Raw genomic sequence first — 15,734 nt, forward strand, 5'->3', positions numbered from 1 at the left:
GCTGGTCGTCCGGCCCTCTGCGGGCACCGGGAACCAGCCGCGACAAGGACCTGAGCGCGGGGTTGGAGCTGCGTGGCGCGTTTTCGCTGTTGCCCTGCTCAGGGCAGGGCCCTTGATGTCTCTGGGCTTCACTTTTCCCACCCGCAAATTCCAGCAGTAATTGCAGTGGCTCTGCAGGAGCGCTGGGAGGGCGGCTGGATCTTTGCGAAGTGTTATGTAAGTGTTAGCCGGTGCCTGTGCTTTGTTTCTGTTATTAAAAATGCAGGGTTGCCTTCAGCCTTCATCTCTCTTCAGCCCTTCAGCACTCATGGTGATCACCTGCACCTCTGCATGCAGGTGGTTATTTTGCTCTGATTGCGAGTAAGTGAGCACCAGTCCAGCTTCTCTTCTTAGCCATGGAAATAAATAAAAATCCACTTACTGCAGTCAGGTGAACCTTCCTTTCTGATACATATAGAATTGTGGTGCTCTAAGCCCCCATGCCCTGAGCATTGTGTTTCTCTGCCTCTCTCTCCAAATGTAACTGACAGCTTGCATTAACATTTTGTGAGCGTACAAAATAGTTCTTGAAACTTGCCTGTTTTAATGCTTGCTACTTTTGTCTACTGTAGATTTGAACGGTGTAAAGACTGTTTTCTTGTCAGCAAATCTCAGAAGAGGAGCCCACAATACCCGCTCCTTCCTTCACGCTGCTCTTTAAGTTCTCTGCGTGTGAATAGGGAATCTTTCTTTCATAGGTTTTCTTTGCTCCTGCCTGAGGTCTTCAGTATGTGACAGTGCAGTGCTTGCGTTTACAGCAAAGCCTGTTGCAGCTGATAGGGAATGGCTAGCTAAGAAGAGCTGTTGGCTGTTTGTGCACAAATATCTTTGCTTGCACAAGAGATAGGAAAGGAAACGTAAGGAAACTGTGATCACTGAGTGAGTTTTAAAAGGTTTAATGCTGCTAGGATTTTGGTGTTTAGAGGGGAGTTGGAGATCTATCACAAACTGTTACAGCTTGTTTTTCATCCAAAAAGTACAAAAAAGGATATTTTGAAAAGGGACAGCATCTACCACTTGACCTACTTAGGTTTTGTGCGCATGTGAACAGCCTGTCATCCTGCCCTTTTCTCCCATTCAGACTCTTAAAAAACTATTGCTCTCAGCCAGGCACTTGCAAACAGCTTGACAAGAGCAAGGAAGCGGGCCAGGGCAGCTCAGAAATGCCGTAAATATCACGTGGCCCAAGAACTACACTGGCTAAAATTGCTGTGGGAAGGGTGGAGTATTGAGAAATGGTTGTTTCTCCATCAGGCTTGTTTTAATCCTCCCACACCAAATCCTATTCAGACAAGTTCCTTATCAAATGAATACAGTTCGGATCCCAAGAGCAATGTTAGCTTTCCTGATAACTACACGTATCCTGGAAGCTACTCACAGGGATCTGCCAGAAAAAACCTTTAAGTGAAGGTGGTGGTCAGAGCCTCCCGCGGTGCCCTAGCCCTGTGGCTGCCCAGCAAAACCTCCATGGGTACCTTAGTGGAAACTCCCCCAGCGCAGGAAATCAGACGGCCCTCAGCTGCCTCTCTGCTTCGTCGCGTTGGGCAGTGGTGGCAAATGCTGCGATGCGGTGAAATACTGTGTCCTTTCTCAGCTCCGCAGGAAAAGCTTTTGAGTCCTGCGTTTAACTCATTTAAAACCAGCGTACTGTGTGCTTTGTATATGTTATTCTCTTCCCTGCGTGCCCCGTAATTCACGTGCTCTGCAAAGCAACACTGGTGCGTGTTTAGTACTGGCCAACCTGCATATATAATAATAGCTGGCAAGTTTGTGTTTGTTGGGAGAGAAGTAGATATGTTCATGATAAGCGTAACTCCGATACAAATACATCCTTTCTTATGACTGTTGCTGTCAGTGGAAGTTTTCAGACTGCTGTATAGGATGGCTGTTCCCAGAAGCCACTGCTTAGCTGGGAGTCAGTAAAAACATGAAGTCCTGGTCTTAGGAAACAGTTGACACCTGAGCTGGCAGCTGAGTCAGCCTTTTCTGGAGAGCGAACGGTTGCAAAATGGCTTTGCCCAGCACTCACGGTCCTGAACGGAGCGGTGATTCTGTTGACAGGCATGGGAACCGAGGGCAGGTAATCCACTCGAACACAGGTGGTGGTTTCCGTGGCATGCCGGCGCTCCTGTGTCAGCGGAGGAGCAACGGCGCGCGTCCTAGGGAGGTCTCCGAGGGTAAAGCCTAGCAGGGCTGCTAGAGAGCAGCTGCAGGCAGCGAGGTACCGCTTTGACGCTTAGTGTGTGGAGATCCTGGATATCAGCTGGTGGATCACCTGCTTGAGTCGCCTGTAGTCTGTCATGGCAGGGCACGTGCTGGGTCTCCTGTGTCCTCTCCATTTCGGTATGTGTGACTGCAGACGTCGCAGTAAATGGGGTTTTTGCACCTCTGGTCTGAGTTGCTGCGTGCTCTCCCCCTGCGTGCTGGCATCACCTGTTAGCTTGCTTCTCTGTGGTCTTCTTGCAGACTTTGATTCTAAGAAGAAAAGAAAAGTGGCAGAAATTTATCAGGCTCTGAACAGCGATCCCATCGATGTGGCTGCACTCAGGCGGATGGCAATCAGCGAAGGGGGGCTCTTGACGGATGAGATTCGTTGCAAAGTGTGGCCAAAGCTGCTAAGTGTTAATACAGACGACCTGCCTCCTCTTCCAGGTACGGAACAGTCTAGACTTGGATACTTTGGAAGAACAGCTCAGTGATCTCTTTATATGCTTGAGGAAGAATCCCAGCATTGAACTGTGCTCTTTTTGACTTGCCTTTTCTTTGTGTACACTGTGCTTTTCCCACCAAGCTTGTGTGGGAAGGGGACTTGGGAACGAATGCCATAACCTCACGTGCTCGGTGTATTTCATGACGTAAACGACAGATTAGGAAATACATGACTTCCTCAAAACAACGTTTCCATTATGCTGTCAGAGCGTTATTATCTTTAGTGACACTGGTGGCAATAAGTTTGCTTTGGATGTGGTTGGTATGGCCCTTGTGCAATTATTTGGCACGTATTAGTTAATAAGTAACAAAAAGTAGCAAACTTAATTTTTGTTGTTCGTGTGGTGAGGTGGCTTTGCTGAAGCCTGGCTTTACTGAAATGCGTCTGGAGGTGTCTCTTCCAGGCATGGATGAAGCAGTTTGTTGCATGAATTTTGTGTGTTGTTTCATCAGAACAGAAGCAGGGGAAATTACCTTCTTGATGAGATATGTGCGTGGTTTTTAAACCTTAGCAATGCAGGAGATCCAAGTCTTGTAGCTTTTACAATCGCTGTTCCACAGTGAAAGGTTCTGTTGATGTTCCTGAAGCTAAGTGGCCGTTCAGAAGTGTGCGTCCCCCCGCGTCAGTCAGGAGCTGGATTGCGTTAGCTGGTCAGAGCTGCTGGAAGACGACATGCAGTTTCACATGACAGCGTGGATAGTTTAGCGTGCCAGCAAATTCTTGTCTATTCTGTTTTAACTGTCTTAGCTATCCGCTTTTTTGGTTTGATACTGAAATATTTCTATTTARTAAACTATTCTTCATGGTTTCTACGGCATATTGTGCCTTGCTGCTGAGTATGCTTTGAATTTCATAGCAAAAATGTGGAGCAAGGATGTTTCCAGGAAGGCTGGGAGTGGTGTCAGTTTAAGCATTTTAAAATATGTTGTGTAAAGAAATAATAGTATTTTTTTCTCATGCTGAAGTGACATTAGTATCAGAGTGCACAACAGTAAAGCGAGAGCATGGGGCTTGTGTGTGACACGTGAAAAATCAGATATATGACTGGGGTAGTGTGTCTTTGTATTGGGGGTGGATTTCAGCCTCCTTTTTTTGACTTGAGCAGGGTCTCTCCTGGCTCCCTCCCCCAGCTGTCTCCCTGGTACCTTTGCACTATTCAGGGTTAATGATATTCCTCTTTTTTCACTAGGAAAGGAACTGCGAGAGAACAATAAAGATTACCAGCAAGTATTACTGGATGTGCGGCGATCCCTGCGCCGTTTCCCACCAGGTGAGAGGATTGCTCTCCCCTTCCCGTCTGCATGAGGGACGATCTGTGTATGTGGGGCGCTTCCTGTCTCAAACCTTCGTGCAGGTTTTCCTCCTCTGGCGATTGCGATAGATCAGCAGGTGTGATACTCCGTTGTTCCAGGAGGCTGTCTTGTAGAAAACCTTTTCCTGCGAGTTTGCAGCAACGTTCTTGTAAAGTGGAGCTTTTCTGCAGCTATCGGCTTCCTTCAGCTCCTGCCTGTGCTGTAGCTGTTGTTTGATGTGGTTCTTCTAATGTTACATTCCCCCCTTCCCTGCTGAGTCCCTCTGCCAGCAGGCTAGAGCTGTTGAGCACTCACAGGACTGAGAAGCCTGGATCCAGCGTACCCCACTGTCCCTAAGGGTCAAGCTGAGGGCGAAGCTAAGACAGTGTTTGAGGAATTTACCATTTGCTTCAGTTTATTATAGACTGCAGTCTAATTTGAGAGTGTGAAAGGCAGGTTCCTTAATGCTTAGTACAAATTCTGGCTCTAAATGATCTCAAAATCAGTTTTCTCTCGGTGATTCATGCACCAAATTTAAAAGACCTCCTAATACTTAGAAACAAAAGCTTTTTGCAGTTGTTTAGTTGCTGTGGGTGGCTGGTGCCTTGTTGTGCTATTTATAAAACATTTAAGCTAGCAGTTACCTAACTCTGCAGAGCAGTCGTTATTTCTGGCTAGAGTCTGCTTCCCCTTTCTGCTTCTTTTATTTCACATAAACAGTTGATTCATTCTGATTCACTTTCGAGTAAGGATACTATGTACAAGTCTGATTCTTGAAGGGTCTGCTAACACTTTCTTTCTGCCCTTGAATGGCAGCCTCCTGCCTATTTTTAGAAGCATTAGTGAAAAAGGGAAAAAGGAGAACTTTGCCACTGCAGGGTCTCAGCTGGGACTTCCTCTGCTCGGTCTTTCTGCATTTTATCTGTTGACAAGGACTCTGCCAAAAAACGGCTGCAGTTGTGCAGAATAATAATTTTTTCCCTGCAACATCCTGTCCCTAAATGCATGTTGTTAACAGAGGACCAGTATAAAGGTGTGGTGACAGGGGCCTCACAATTTGATGCAGCTGGCACAGTTTCTGTGAAAATAGGTCCTGTTTAATTTTTTCTAGAACCCCTGGGAAATTAGAAATGATTGAAGCGTCCTCGGCAGTGCTGGGTGTGCAGTGCAATTCGCTCTTCACGGCGCTGTGCAAACACCAGTAAACCCTGCTCCCATCCCCCACAGTGACTTCCGTATAGATAGGGGCCCTGCAGCTCCCGAGGTTAACAGCCTCATGACTTGCAGCTTCCCCTGGGCCAACAGAGTTTTCAGGGGCAGGATTAGGACTCCGAATTTTTCTCCACTAGTTTTACATCCAGCCCCTTGCACCACATCCCCTGTGGCCAGGCTGGTTGATAAGCGGGTGGGTGCTGAGGCTGTAGCTGCCTCTGCCTCCTGCGGCCCTCTCCTCACATACCGCAGCCACGATCGCTGTGGCGGCAGGCGGCTGGTCGGGGCCCTGCGATGCAGCCCGTCCCACCGTCGTTGCGTGGTGCTGTCCCCACAGGGATGCCGGATGACCAGAGAGAAGGGCTGCAGGAGGAGCTCATCGATATTATCCTCCACGTCCTCAAGCGCAACCCCCAGCTGCACTACTACCAGGGCTACCATGACATCGTGGTCACCTTCCTCCTGGTGGTAGGCGACAGACTGGCTACGGCTCTGGTGGAAAAGCTCTCAACGCATCATCTCAGGTACCTCACCGGGCTCGGCCTGAGGAGAGGACCTGCTTGCGTGTCCTCATACTGCGGAGACACCTGCGCTTGGGGGAGAGGCTGGGCGGATGGGAACGGCCTGTCCCGGTGCGAGGCGGGGGAGCCTAGAAAGCAGAGCCTTGGGCGAAGGCCGGCTGCCTGTCGTGTCTGCGCCCGGAGGGATGCTGTTAGGGAACACGTGGCTTTGCAGGGAGTTGTGCTCCAGGGAAGGGATAATTGAGGACTGGTTCATCAAACGTCAGTTTAGTTTGTAGCATCTCTTGAAGCTGAAAAAGCCAACGCGCATGTATTTATTAATAATTCTCCGGTCGTCTCTTGTGTCGGTGCCTCTCTGGCTCCCGTGGGCTGGCTCAGCACAGTGCCTCCCACTTTTCCTTATAAAGCCCTGGGCAGTTTTGCACTGAAAGTGTGGTCTGTAAAGCCGGTGTCCTGAGCCCCAGGGCRAGTGAATCTCTTATTTGTGCCCCGAAATGAGAACAAGCTTTCAGCCAGGGAGCAGTTTGGAGGGATTCTCCCTCTTCTCCCGGATGGCAGGTTAGATTGCGGGTGCTGCAGAGGTATTAGGGTTTGTGCRTGCATTGCAGCAAAATGAGAAGCGGTGTCAGTTAACGCTGGCACGATTGTGTGAGCCCAGCTTTTCTGGTTAGATCAGCTCTGTGTGTCCTCCAACGGGTGGGAAGGGGCTGTCCAAAAGAACCAGAATTCCTTGGGAGTTGGGGGCCACCCTGGCAGCAAAGCAGTTTATTGCAAGTTTGTTTACCCTCTGACTGCCTCCCTGCAGGAGAGCGCAGCTCAGTGACATGGTCACTTGACAGAGCTTTTGTTTAATCTTTCCTCAGGGAYTTTATGGACCCAACGATGGATAATACCAAGCACATTTTAAATTACCTGATGCCCATCATAGACCAGGTGAACCCTGAGGTGCATGACTTCATGCAGAGGTATGCAGATGTTCCCTTGGAGCCTCCTAGCTCTGCCCTGTCAGTCTCGCATTACTGTTCATGGTTTCATTTGCATCAGCTGGTTTCACTAGGCAGCATGTTCACAGCACCACAGTGGCTTCCTCAGAATAAATCAATAGCTGGCCCACACCTATTGATGTGCTGCCTTGTCTTGAGAGGCTTTAAATGGTGGCCTCTTCGCCCTAGCTATCTGCAGTCAGATGAGTAGTACAAGTACTTTGTCTTGGATTTGTCATCTTTGTATCGGAGAGATGGTTTCTGGTGCTGGACTGAGCTCTGAATGCTCTGTTGATAGTCGGTTGTATCTCCCCTTCTAGGAATGGAGGCTGTTGGATAACGCATGTGCTGGACAGGGATCACCAAGGAGTGTTTTAGCGCTGTTTCCGAGCTGCTGGCAGCTGTTGACCTAACTGAGCACTTTCTCTTTGTGCAGTGCGGAAGTGGGAACTATCTTTGCGCTCAGCTGGCTGATCACGTGGTTCGGGCATGTTTTGTCCGACTTCAGACACGTCGTGCGATTATACGACTTCTTTCTGGCGTGCCATCCGCTGATGCCCATTTACTTTGCCGCTGTGGTAGGTATTGGCCAGGGCGATACGGGGAACTGAYTGAACCAGGGCAAAGTACTGGTAGTTTGGGGCTGTTGAGAGGGGCTGGAAAATATAGCGCTACTGCTGTCCATTGCTGCAGCCTGCTCTGCAGCGGCCTTCGTGAGGTCAGTGATGTCCTTCGTGATGGTGGAGGGCAGGTAGGATCCAGGAGAGCTCGGAGCGCCTTGGAGCATCCAGTTCTGCAGGCTGTTCGAGTTCAGTGCTGTGGAGGCAGCACGGCAGGGAGTTTTTCTTTGCGTTCATGTGCTGGCCCTGCTGCAGAGCACTTGCTTGGGTGCTGTTTGCGGCTGGAGGAGCCCGTCTGGCTGAGGGGGAGCTCTGCACTGTGCATGCCTCTGCCCCCTCTCTGAGCGGGGTCCAAACAAATCTGTCCGTCCAAACAAATCTCTGTTCAAAGGGAAGTCGAGGAGCCAAGTCCTACTGAGGTTCTGCCTGTGCCTCAGGCCTGCCAGTACCAGGCTCTTCTCAGAAGACATAACTATCCAGAAGGGGCTTTCCATGGCTTCAGAGCTTCAGGAAGGGTATAAGCATTTCCTTTCCCAGATGAGGAGTGCTTCATTGCAGTGTGCCTTCTTGAAGAAGGGCAGGCCTTTCAGATGGCAAGTGAAGTGTTTTCCAGCTCTGAAGTTAGTAGCAGTGAGTGACAAGGAGTGCGTCCGCTCTTCCCCAGCTGTTCTCAGTGCTCTCGCTCCTCTCTGTAGATTGTGCTGTATCGGGAGCAGGAAGTTCTGGACTGCGAGTGCGACATGGCCTCTGTCCACCACCTCCTGTCCCAGATCCCCCAGGACCTTCCTTACGAGACTCTGATCAGCAGAGCTGGGGACCTTTTTGTCCAGTTTCCACCATCTGAACTTGCCAGGGAGGCAGCTCAGCAGCAGGCTGAACGGTGAGTGCAGGACAGTCCGTGTCCCCCCGGCATCGTGCCTGCTTAACCTGTACATCCCTGCCTAGGCCAGGTCTCACTTCCTCAAGAAGATCTTCCTGCCCTGCAGCGGGTTGATCCCAAAGGCACATCTAAGGCTGCTCTTGACCCGTTTCTTCTCTTGCAGAACTGCTGCTTCCACTTTTAAAGACTTTGAGTTGGCATCAGTGCAGCAGAGACCAGACACTGTGTTGAGACAACGCTTCAGGGAGCGACTCCGAGGGGAGGAGCGGACAAAATCCATCTTGACAAAGCCAAGGACCAACCGTTTTGTCAAGCTGGCGGTTATGGGGCTGACGGTCGCGCTGGGAGCAGCTGCCCTGGCCGTGGTGAAGAGTGCGTTGGAATGGGCACCCAAGTTTGAACTGCAGATTTTTCCCTGAAACCAGGGGAAGGGCTTTCCCTGTCACCAAGTCCCGCATCCTTCCCTGGTGGGAATGGATGACATTTGATGAAAGGACATGTCTGGRAATGACCTGTCTGAAGAGTTTTCTATTCTTGCTGCGTCCCGTGACACTTTTGGCCTTTGCGACAGAGACTGGTGGGAACCAGCCCAGCAGGATCGTTCCCCACACCAACACTCACCTTGTTCACACCTCCCTGCGCAGGAGGGAGCACAGATGGGCTCTGCTGCTGTGTCATGAGGAACTGGAGGTATGGACAAGTCTGGCTCATCAGGCTGTGCAGCAGATGACTGTGCGAGTGGAGAGCTGTGTGTGGGTTGTGCCGAAACGATCTTGCGTTCTCTGTTGGGGATAATTAGTGGGAGTGAGGGCGGATACTTGCCTGGAGAAGAGCGTCATGGCAGGGTTTGGTCTGCATGTGTAGGGGTGAGGGGTTGGTGCTCTGCTGAGCCCTCTCCAGCCCTCCTTTTCTGCAGGCTGCCAGAACTCCTGGCCGTCTTTATGTAGATTCACCAGTAGTCTGACCCTTTTCTTTCCTTCTAGGCAACCTCTTGGTAGATCCACATCTTTAACAAATCCCTGTCAAGATCATGAGATGAGGTTGTCTCTAGTGTATAACACTCCATGACTCTGCTTCCTAATCTTTGCAGTCTGATCCGTTACAGCAGTGAACGGCAGGGGACAGGAGCATGTCTTTGGGAATTCTTGGGCCTGACGGAGAGAGCTCACCTCTCGGTCACTGGGGCACCTTCCCTGGCAATAGCGAGTTCATATCTCGGGTCAGCAAGGGGAGAGAGAAGTGCCGCTTACCTCGCTTGAGGTATATACTGTTATGAGCCAGATCACGTCACCACACGTGTTAGCGGAGCCGCAAAGCAGCTCCTGTTGCTGACTTTTACACCTCTGAAAGCAGGCTCTGAAGCGGAGAAAGGCTTTTTCCACCTTGTGAAATAGTTTGCACAGGACAGAAGTCATTACTGTAGGAAATCTGTCATAATTCTCTCCCACTAACTGATCAGACTTCCGCATYGCCCCTCGGAGTAACACAGGTGAGGGAATTTCCCAGAAAGGTTGCTCCCTTGCCCTGCGTAGCCCCTGACTCCTCGCCGAGTCTGACAAGTCTTACCGTTCCCTGCCCTCCTGAAAGCCTAAGCAGCAAATCCTTCTAGATAACTTCGTATCTCACTGAAACAAAGCCAATAGACTGTATATGCCTCTACCTCTCCCCTGAGCTGCTAAACCCTCCYGCAAGTGCCCTTACCCTGTCTCTGACTGGTTCCCACCCGTCTCCCCCTCTGTTGCTGTGTTGTGCCCAAAGCCATCTGTGCCAGTGTCCAGGGGTTGCACACCTGAAAACGAGATGTTGGTTGAAGAGTTACAGATTTCTGGAAACACAAGAAAATTTGCACCCTGCAAGGCCCGACACCCTCCTGTCCGTAACCCCATTCTTGTAAATCCRTAACCGCGTTTGTGTAAATTCTGGGTTACCCCTGCGCGCCCTCAGTCTGGGAGAGGCCTTGCCTTTCCAGCCCCGCGTGGCTGGCGTGCCTAGGGCGCAGTCGCATTACCCGACTGGTGTTTCTTTAAAACACTGGGCGGAGAAGTTTCCTTTGCTTCTGCAGGCTGAAATCTGGAGTATTTAAATTTGCTTTCAAGCAGGTAGGGATACGAGACCTCTTCCCTCGTCCCTTGTTGGCCTCTGTCCTGGACACGCTGCTTTCTAGCGCCAGCCRCCGGCTAACGGCAGGACTGCCTGCACTGCTTGTGGGAGCCGTGGGCTGGTCGCGGTTCTCCTTTTCCAGCGCGCCCACAGACACGTTGCGTGTTTAAAGGACGGTGCGCGTTTGCGCGTGCATGGGGGGCCGTGTGGCCAAGGCACGGGGGGCGCAGCAGCCTCTGCAATGCAATAAGGTGAGGGAGAGGAGAGCTGTGTAACTTAGCACTTTAGAAACGGAACTGAAAGAGGAGAGCATTTTCCTGCCTGGTTTGTTTCCTTGCCCAAGTCCAAACCTTCGCTCTGCCAGGGGTGCTGCAGATGCCAGCGGGTGGCCAGGGGGAGCAAAAATATTCCTTCCTGTAAGGGAGCCCACAGGACACGCGCGAGACTCTTCCAGCRGTGTGGTTTGTGCTGCAGCCAGGCCTCAAACCTGCATCACGCGAGGGAAGGGTTTGTCCGTGGAGGAGACGGGAGGATTTTCTAAAGCACGGACGGCATGCTCCCGGCTCGGACAGCCCCGGGAAACGCGGACCAGCGGGGCCCCTGCRCCTGCTGTGTAACAGCGGCCTCGGAGAGGTTGCAGCCCCGCAGCCAGGACCCCGCGTGCTGCGCTTTTAGATCAGAAGTCAAGGTCTTGTCTCGGGCACCTCCCTTAGCCGCTCGGGGGGCCGCCGGGCGGGCAGAGCCGCTCCTGCCTGCGGGGAGCCAGCGGGGGGACCAATGCTCAGCGTTTCCCGTTTTCCCTCAGCATCTCCTAGCTCCGACACGAGGTGGTTAGGAGGGAGGATCTCTGCAGTGCCTCTGCCTGGGACCRGAGCGGAGGTAGCTGCTCTTCCCTTTCTCCGCTCCTCCGTGAATATGCAGGAAGGGTGCGCGTTGCTCTCGTTTCTGAGATGCTCGCGGAAGGGGCAGGGAGCTGATCCCGGCGCCGTGGGTYGCTCTCGGCTTGCCTCTGCGTGCTCGAGGTTGTGGTGCTGGTGCCGTGGCCTGCGCTTGCGTGCATGCGGAGATGCGGAGGCGTTGCTGGAGCTCGGCACGGCCCGGGACCCCTCTGCGCTGCCCACCCGGGGGCTGCGAGCCGCGCCGGGGCTGCGTGAGGAGCGGTTTGCTGCCTCGGCGCCTGCTCCCCCCAAGGAAGGGGTCTCTGGGATCGAGGGACCTCCCGGTCTAGGAGAGACGCCCGGCGTGTTCCTGCAGCCCCCRTGCTCCCTGGCTGCGATGCACTTTGGTTCTTGCATCGTCACCGAGGGGGAAGGAAGGATCCGTAAGGAAATGGTCTCTTCAGGAGGTTTAGTTACTCTGTATAAAGACTTATACATGCCCGTGTAAATGAAGATTTGTACGAACCCTGTAATTGTAAAATAAACAGTTACTAAATACRCTTCCCTCCCTCTGCGTCACCTGGAGCAGGGGCAGCTCTGCAGGACTGGGCTGGGGGTGCAAAATCTGCTCTTGTGGCACCTCCTGTCCCCCGAGCTGGCACTGTCCCCGGGCAGCGAGGGCAGCCGTCTGCGGTCGCTGACCCGGGCACATCGCCTGGCGCAGAGCGAACGGATGGGAGGAGGAGCAGGAGCGACGTGTGACAGGGACGCAGGAGCGGCGCCAAAGGTTGCTTTCGTGGTGTTTGCTGTTGCTGTTCTCTCATTTTTTAATCTGCCCCCCAGCTGGTTAAATGCCAGGACACGCAAATTCCATCGGATCTCTCGGAAGCCCCTCGCGGCGGAGGCGCAGCCCCGGCCTCCCGGGCAAAGAGTGGCTGCGAACAGCCTGAGCTCGCCGTGCCTTTCGCACCCCGCGCGGGACGCCCGGCGCTCCGCTGTGGGAGGAGATCCCGGGTGGCCAGGCGCAGCCCCCGGGCGCGCTGCCCGTCGGCCGGGCTGCCTGGCACGGCCGAGCCCCGCCGTCACCCGTTCCTTGTTCGCGGCTCTCGCCCTTTCCCCGCGCGCCCCTCCCTGCGCGCTGCTGAGCCGGGATGACACAGCCGCTTTCTCCGGGCCCTGGGAACTCGCTTTACTCAGCGACACGAGGCTGGTGGCCGTGTTTACCGGATTGGGCCAGCGCTATTTTTAGCTCGCTGTGACTTCCTCTCAAGAAGCAACTTTCCTAATAGCGTTCAAAACTTTTGCAGGAGGGCGAAGGCAGAGCCCTGTTGCGCCCGCTGAAGCTCTGCCCATCCCTGGAGGAGCGCGGGGGCTGCGCGAGGGCTCGGCGGCGCTCGCGGGTGGAGGGCAGGCAGCGATGAGGTTTTACAGCGCGGGGAAGCCCGGTGTGCCGGCGGCCTGCGTCCCCTTGCCCGGCCTTACCCAGAGCTCGGCGTGGGGACGGCAGCTCGGCTCGCTCCTGCCCACCTGGGCGGCCCGGACGCGGCTCGACGGGGAGATGCCCGGCACTGTCTTCGGGTCCGGGGGCTGCTCCAGCAAAGAGGGACGGGCTGGTGGTAGCCAGCGCTCGCCCTGTCCTGCCCCGGCCCCCCTCCGCCGTGCCTGGCRAAGCGAAAGCAGAGGGCGAGCGATGAGGAGGCGCGATGCGGGCGGCCCCCCAGGGAGGACCTGCGGGCTGCGCCGTGTGGCCCTGGGACGGGGTGCCAGGGTCTCTCCCCATCCCTCCTGCTCCTGGCCTCCCCCTCRAGCAGCCGCAGGCAGTTCAGGCCCTCAGCAGAGGAAAACAGCCCACAGGGAAATGTCACAAACCTTTTATTTGCCCCAAAATACAGRAAACAGGCAAATGATGGTGTGTGCGAAAAGCAGGGTCGCTCCCAGGTGCTGCAGCGTGGGTACAGCAGAGCACGTGCTGCGTGCGTGCTGGCTGGGCACGGTTCACGAGGACTCGGCTCGGCACGGCATGGAACAGCACGGCACAGCTCCGAAAGGCACGGTGCGGCTCGGCACGGCTCCRAAAGGCTCGGCACGGCTCAGAAGGGCACGGCAGGTCCGGCTCGGCACAGTGCGCCTGCTGCGGGCACCGCTAAGGGCAGGCCCCGAGGGTGGGGGCCGCGGCTGTACTCACCCCCCCGGGCCTGCTCCCAGCCTCCGCAGCTTTGCTGGTGGCCCAGCACCCCCCAGGCCCCCGAGGTCTCTCCAAGGCACACGGTGAGCCCCGACCGGGAGCTGCCGACGGCTGCGCAACCGTCCCAGCGGCCTCCCCATCCGAGCAGCCACGTCCTGCCGCAGCCGCCGGCCGCGCTCCCCCAGGGCACGACAGCTCTCCGGGGCCCCGGCAGCCCTCCTCATCCTCTCCTCCGCTGGCACAACCAGGCGCTTAACCGTACAGCTCTTCCTCCCTGTCCTCCTCCTCGCCCCGGGGGCCTCCGGCATCCGGCACGACCTGATCGAGCCGCCGGTGGCGGGCAAGGCAGGTGCCCGGCTCCGCCGGGGTGCTGAGCCAGGGGTGCAGCAGGACGCCCCGCGCCGTCAGCCTCTCAGCGGGGTCGCGGCGCAGGAGGCAGCGCAGGAGGCAGCGGGCCCGGGACGACAGCCCCTCCGGCATGGAGAAGACGCCGTGGCGGATTTTGCTGAAGAGCAGGGTRGGCTCGGTGCCCTGGAAGGGGTAGCGCCCCGCCAGCACCGCGTACAGCGCCGCGCCGAGGCTCCACACGTCCGCCGCCTTCCCCGAGTACGCCGCCCCRGAGCTGAGGATCTCCGGCCCCACGTAAGCCGGGCAGCCGCGCTTGTCGCGCAGGGAGTCGTCGGGGGCCGCTCAGCACGCGGGCGTCCTCCAGCGTCTCCAGCACCAGCCGCGTCCTGCAAGGAGAGCGACGGGGCTGAGCCCGGCCAGCGTCCCGCGGCTCCACACCCACGGGGGCCCCCGGGTGCAGCTCCGCGGGGACCTGCCTTCGAGGAGGAGGAGGAGGATGAGGACGAGGCCGGGGCGCGAGGGAGGGCTGCTCGCAGGGTTTGGGGCCGCCCCGGCCCGGCCGCTGCCTTCACCTCTCCCTGTCCGCRAAGACGAACTTGCGGAGCTTGAGGTCCCGGAGCACGAGGCCGTGCTCGTGGCAGTGCGCCACCGCCTCCGCCATCTGCCYGAAGAGCCGGGCGGCCTCGGGCTCGGGCAGCCGCTCGCGCTGCCGCACGTGGCCGTGCACGTCCCCGTGGCCGGCCCGGAAGAAGACGTAGGCACTGCGGTCGCCCTGGATGACTTCGGCCACCCGCGCCACGTTGGGGTGCGGCGGCAGGCGCCCGTACGGGGCCAGGGCCTCCTGGCAGCTCCCGGCCGGGTAGACCTGCGGCGAGGCACGGGGACGTGGGGGTCGGAGCCCGGCCAGGCTGCGACCCCCCGGGACCCCGCAGGGCAGAGCCGCCCAGAGCCGGGTCCCCCGTGCCACCCAGAGCCGGGTCCCCCGTGCCACCAAGCAGGGCCACGGGTGCTGATGCCGGCCGGGCAGCCAGGCTTCTCCCTGGAGCACCGGCACCACGCAACGGCCCTGCTTCCCCGCGGGATGCCCCTACCTTGCAGCTGTACTCGGCCTCGGTGGAGCGGTGCACGGCCCGGTACGAGCGGCCCCCGTCCCGGGGCTCCAGCAGGACGTACGGCCCCAGGCGCAGGAGCCGGGCGTCCCGGTCCGCTGCGTGGGGGGCCCGGGCGAGCGGCTGGCGGCAGGGGCTGAGCCCCGGCTCGGGGCAGAGCCGGGGGTGCTTGGGCTTCGGCGGCGCCGGCTCGGGGCTGTCCTCAAGCTCCTGCCCCTTCGCCCGCCRGCGCGTCGCGAGGGGCGACTTCTGCAGGGCCGGGCTCGCCTGGGGAGCAGCGAGAGGGGCAGCACGGAGCCCGGCACCACCGGGAGCTGCCCCGCGCGCAGCCTGGCCGCGCTGCCCCGCTGTCCGGGCAGGAGCCGGGGGGACCTGCTGTGACCCCCGGGGAGGGCAGTGTGCAGCGAGCACTCGGTGCATGGTGGGTGCAGCGCACACGGGGTGCAGGGTGCACTGGGTGCAGGGGTTATCGCGGCTGGGGCAGTGCAGTGGGTGCAGGGGTTCTCCCGGCCGGGTGCAGCGCACACAGGGTGCAGGGGTTCTCCCGGCTGGGTGCCACGTGCAGCGGGTGCTCAGGGCGCAGCGTGCAGGGGACTATGCCGGCCAGGGCAATGCACAGCGGGTGCTGCCGGCTCTTGCAGGGCCTGGTGCCGGTGGCGGTGGCGGTGCTGGTGCTCCTGGGCTCTGAACCCAGCCAGTGGCTGCCGGGGGGCCCAGCCAGGCCCTGCAYTGCAGGTGCTCAGGGCCGGGGCTGGGCGAGGGGGGGCAGGGGAAGGGGCAGGGGCAGCAGTGGGGCAGCAGCAGGGGCAGGACTAGAGCAAGGGCAACAGAGGAGATGGAGCAGGGGCAGGGGCAGG

At 57.0% G+C, this 15,734-nt stretch overlaps 2 protein-coding genes across 4 annotated transcripts in view; one reads left to right on the forward strand and one right to left on the reverse strand.

Annotated features, from left to right (window-relative positions):
* Positions 1-8: 8 nt before the first annotated feature.
* Positions 9-11,794, forward strand: TBC1D20 (TBC1 domain family member 20). 3 transcript variants are annotated; one of them, XM_026088952.1, is made up of 9 exons: positions 9-216; positions 2,101-2,382; positions 2,506-2,691; positions 3,939-4,019; positions 5,591-5,777; positions 6,638-6,739; positions 7,194-7,335; positions 8,073-8,257; positions 8,421-11,794. In XM_026088952.1, the coding sequence occupies exons 2-9, from the start codon at positions 2,340-2,342 to the stop codon at positions 8,674-8,676; spliced, it is 1,182 nt and encodes a 393-aa protein (XP_025944737.1). In that variant the 5' UTR covers positions 9-216; positions 2,101-2,339; the 3' UTR covers positions 8,677-11,794. The 3 variants fall into 3 exon arrangements, with proteins under 3 accessions (XP_025944737.1, XP_025944661.1, XP_025944824.1); XM_026088876.1 differs by having other exon boundaries at positions 9-2,382; XM_026089039.1 differs by lacking the exon at positions 2,101-2,382 and having other exon boundaries at positions 198-216.
* Positions 11,795-13,094: 1,300 nt separating this feature from the next.
* Positions 13,095-15,734, reverse strand: part of TRIB3 (tribbles pseudokinase 3) — a 10,780-nt gene continuing 8,140 nt past the window's right edge. Inside the window, 4 exon segments of the mRNA XM_026056606.1 lie at positions 13,095-14,104; positions 14,106-14,154; positions 14,341-14,633; positions 14,860-15,144. Coding sequence (XP_025912391.1) covers positions 13,673-14,104; positions 14,106-14,154; positions 14,341-14,633; positions 14,860-15,144 — 1,059 coding nt within the window. The 3' untranslated portion in view covers positions 13,095-13,672.

This window comes from Apteryx rowi, unplaced genomic scaffold (genome assembly GCF_003343035.1).
Source record: "Apteryx rowi isolate R43461 unplaced genomic scaffold, aptRow1 scaffold_0, whole genome shotgun sequence".
NCBI lineage: Eukaryota > Metazoa > Chordata > Aves > Apterygiformes > Apterygidae > Apteryx > Apteryx rowi.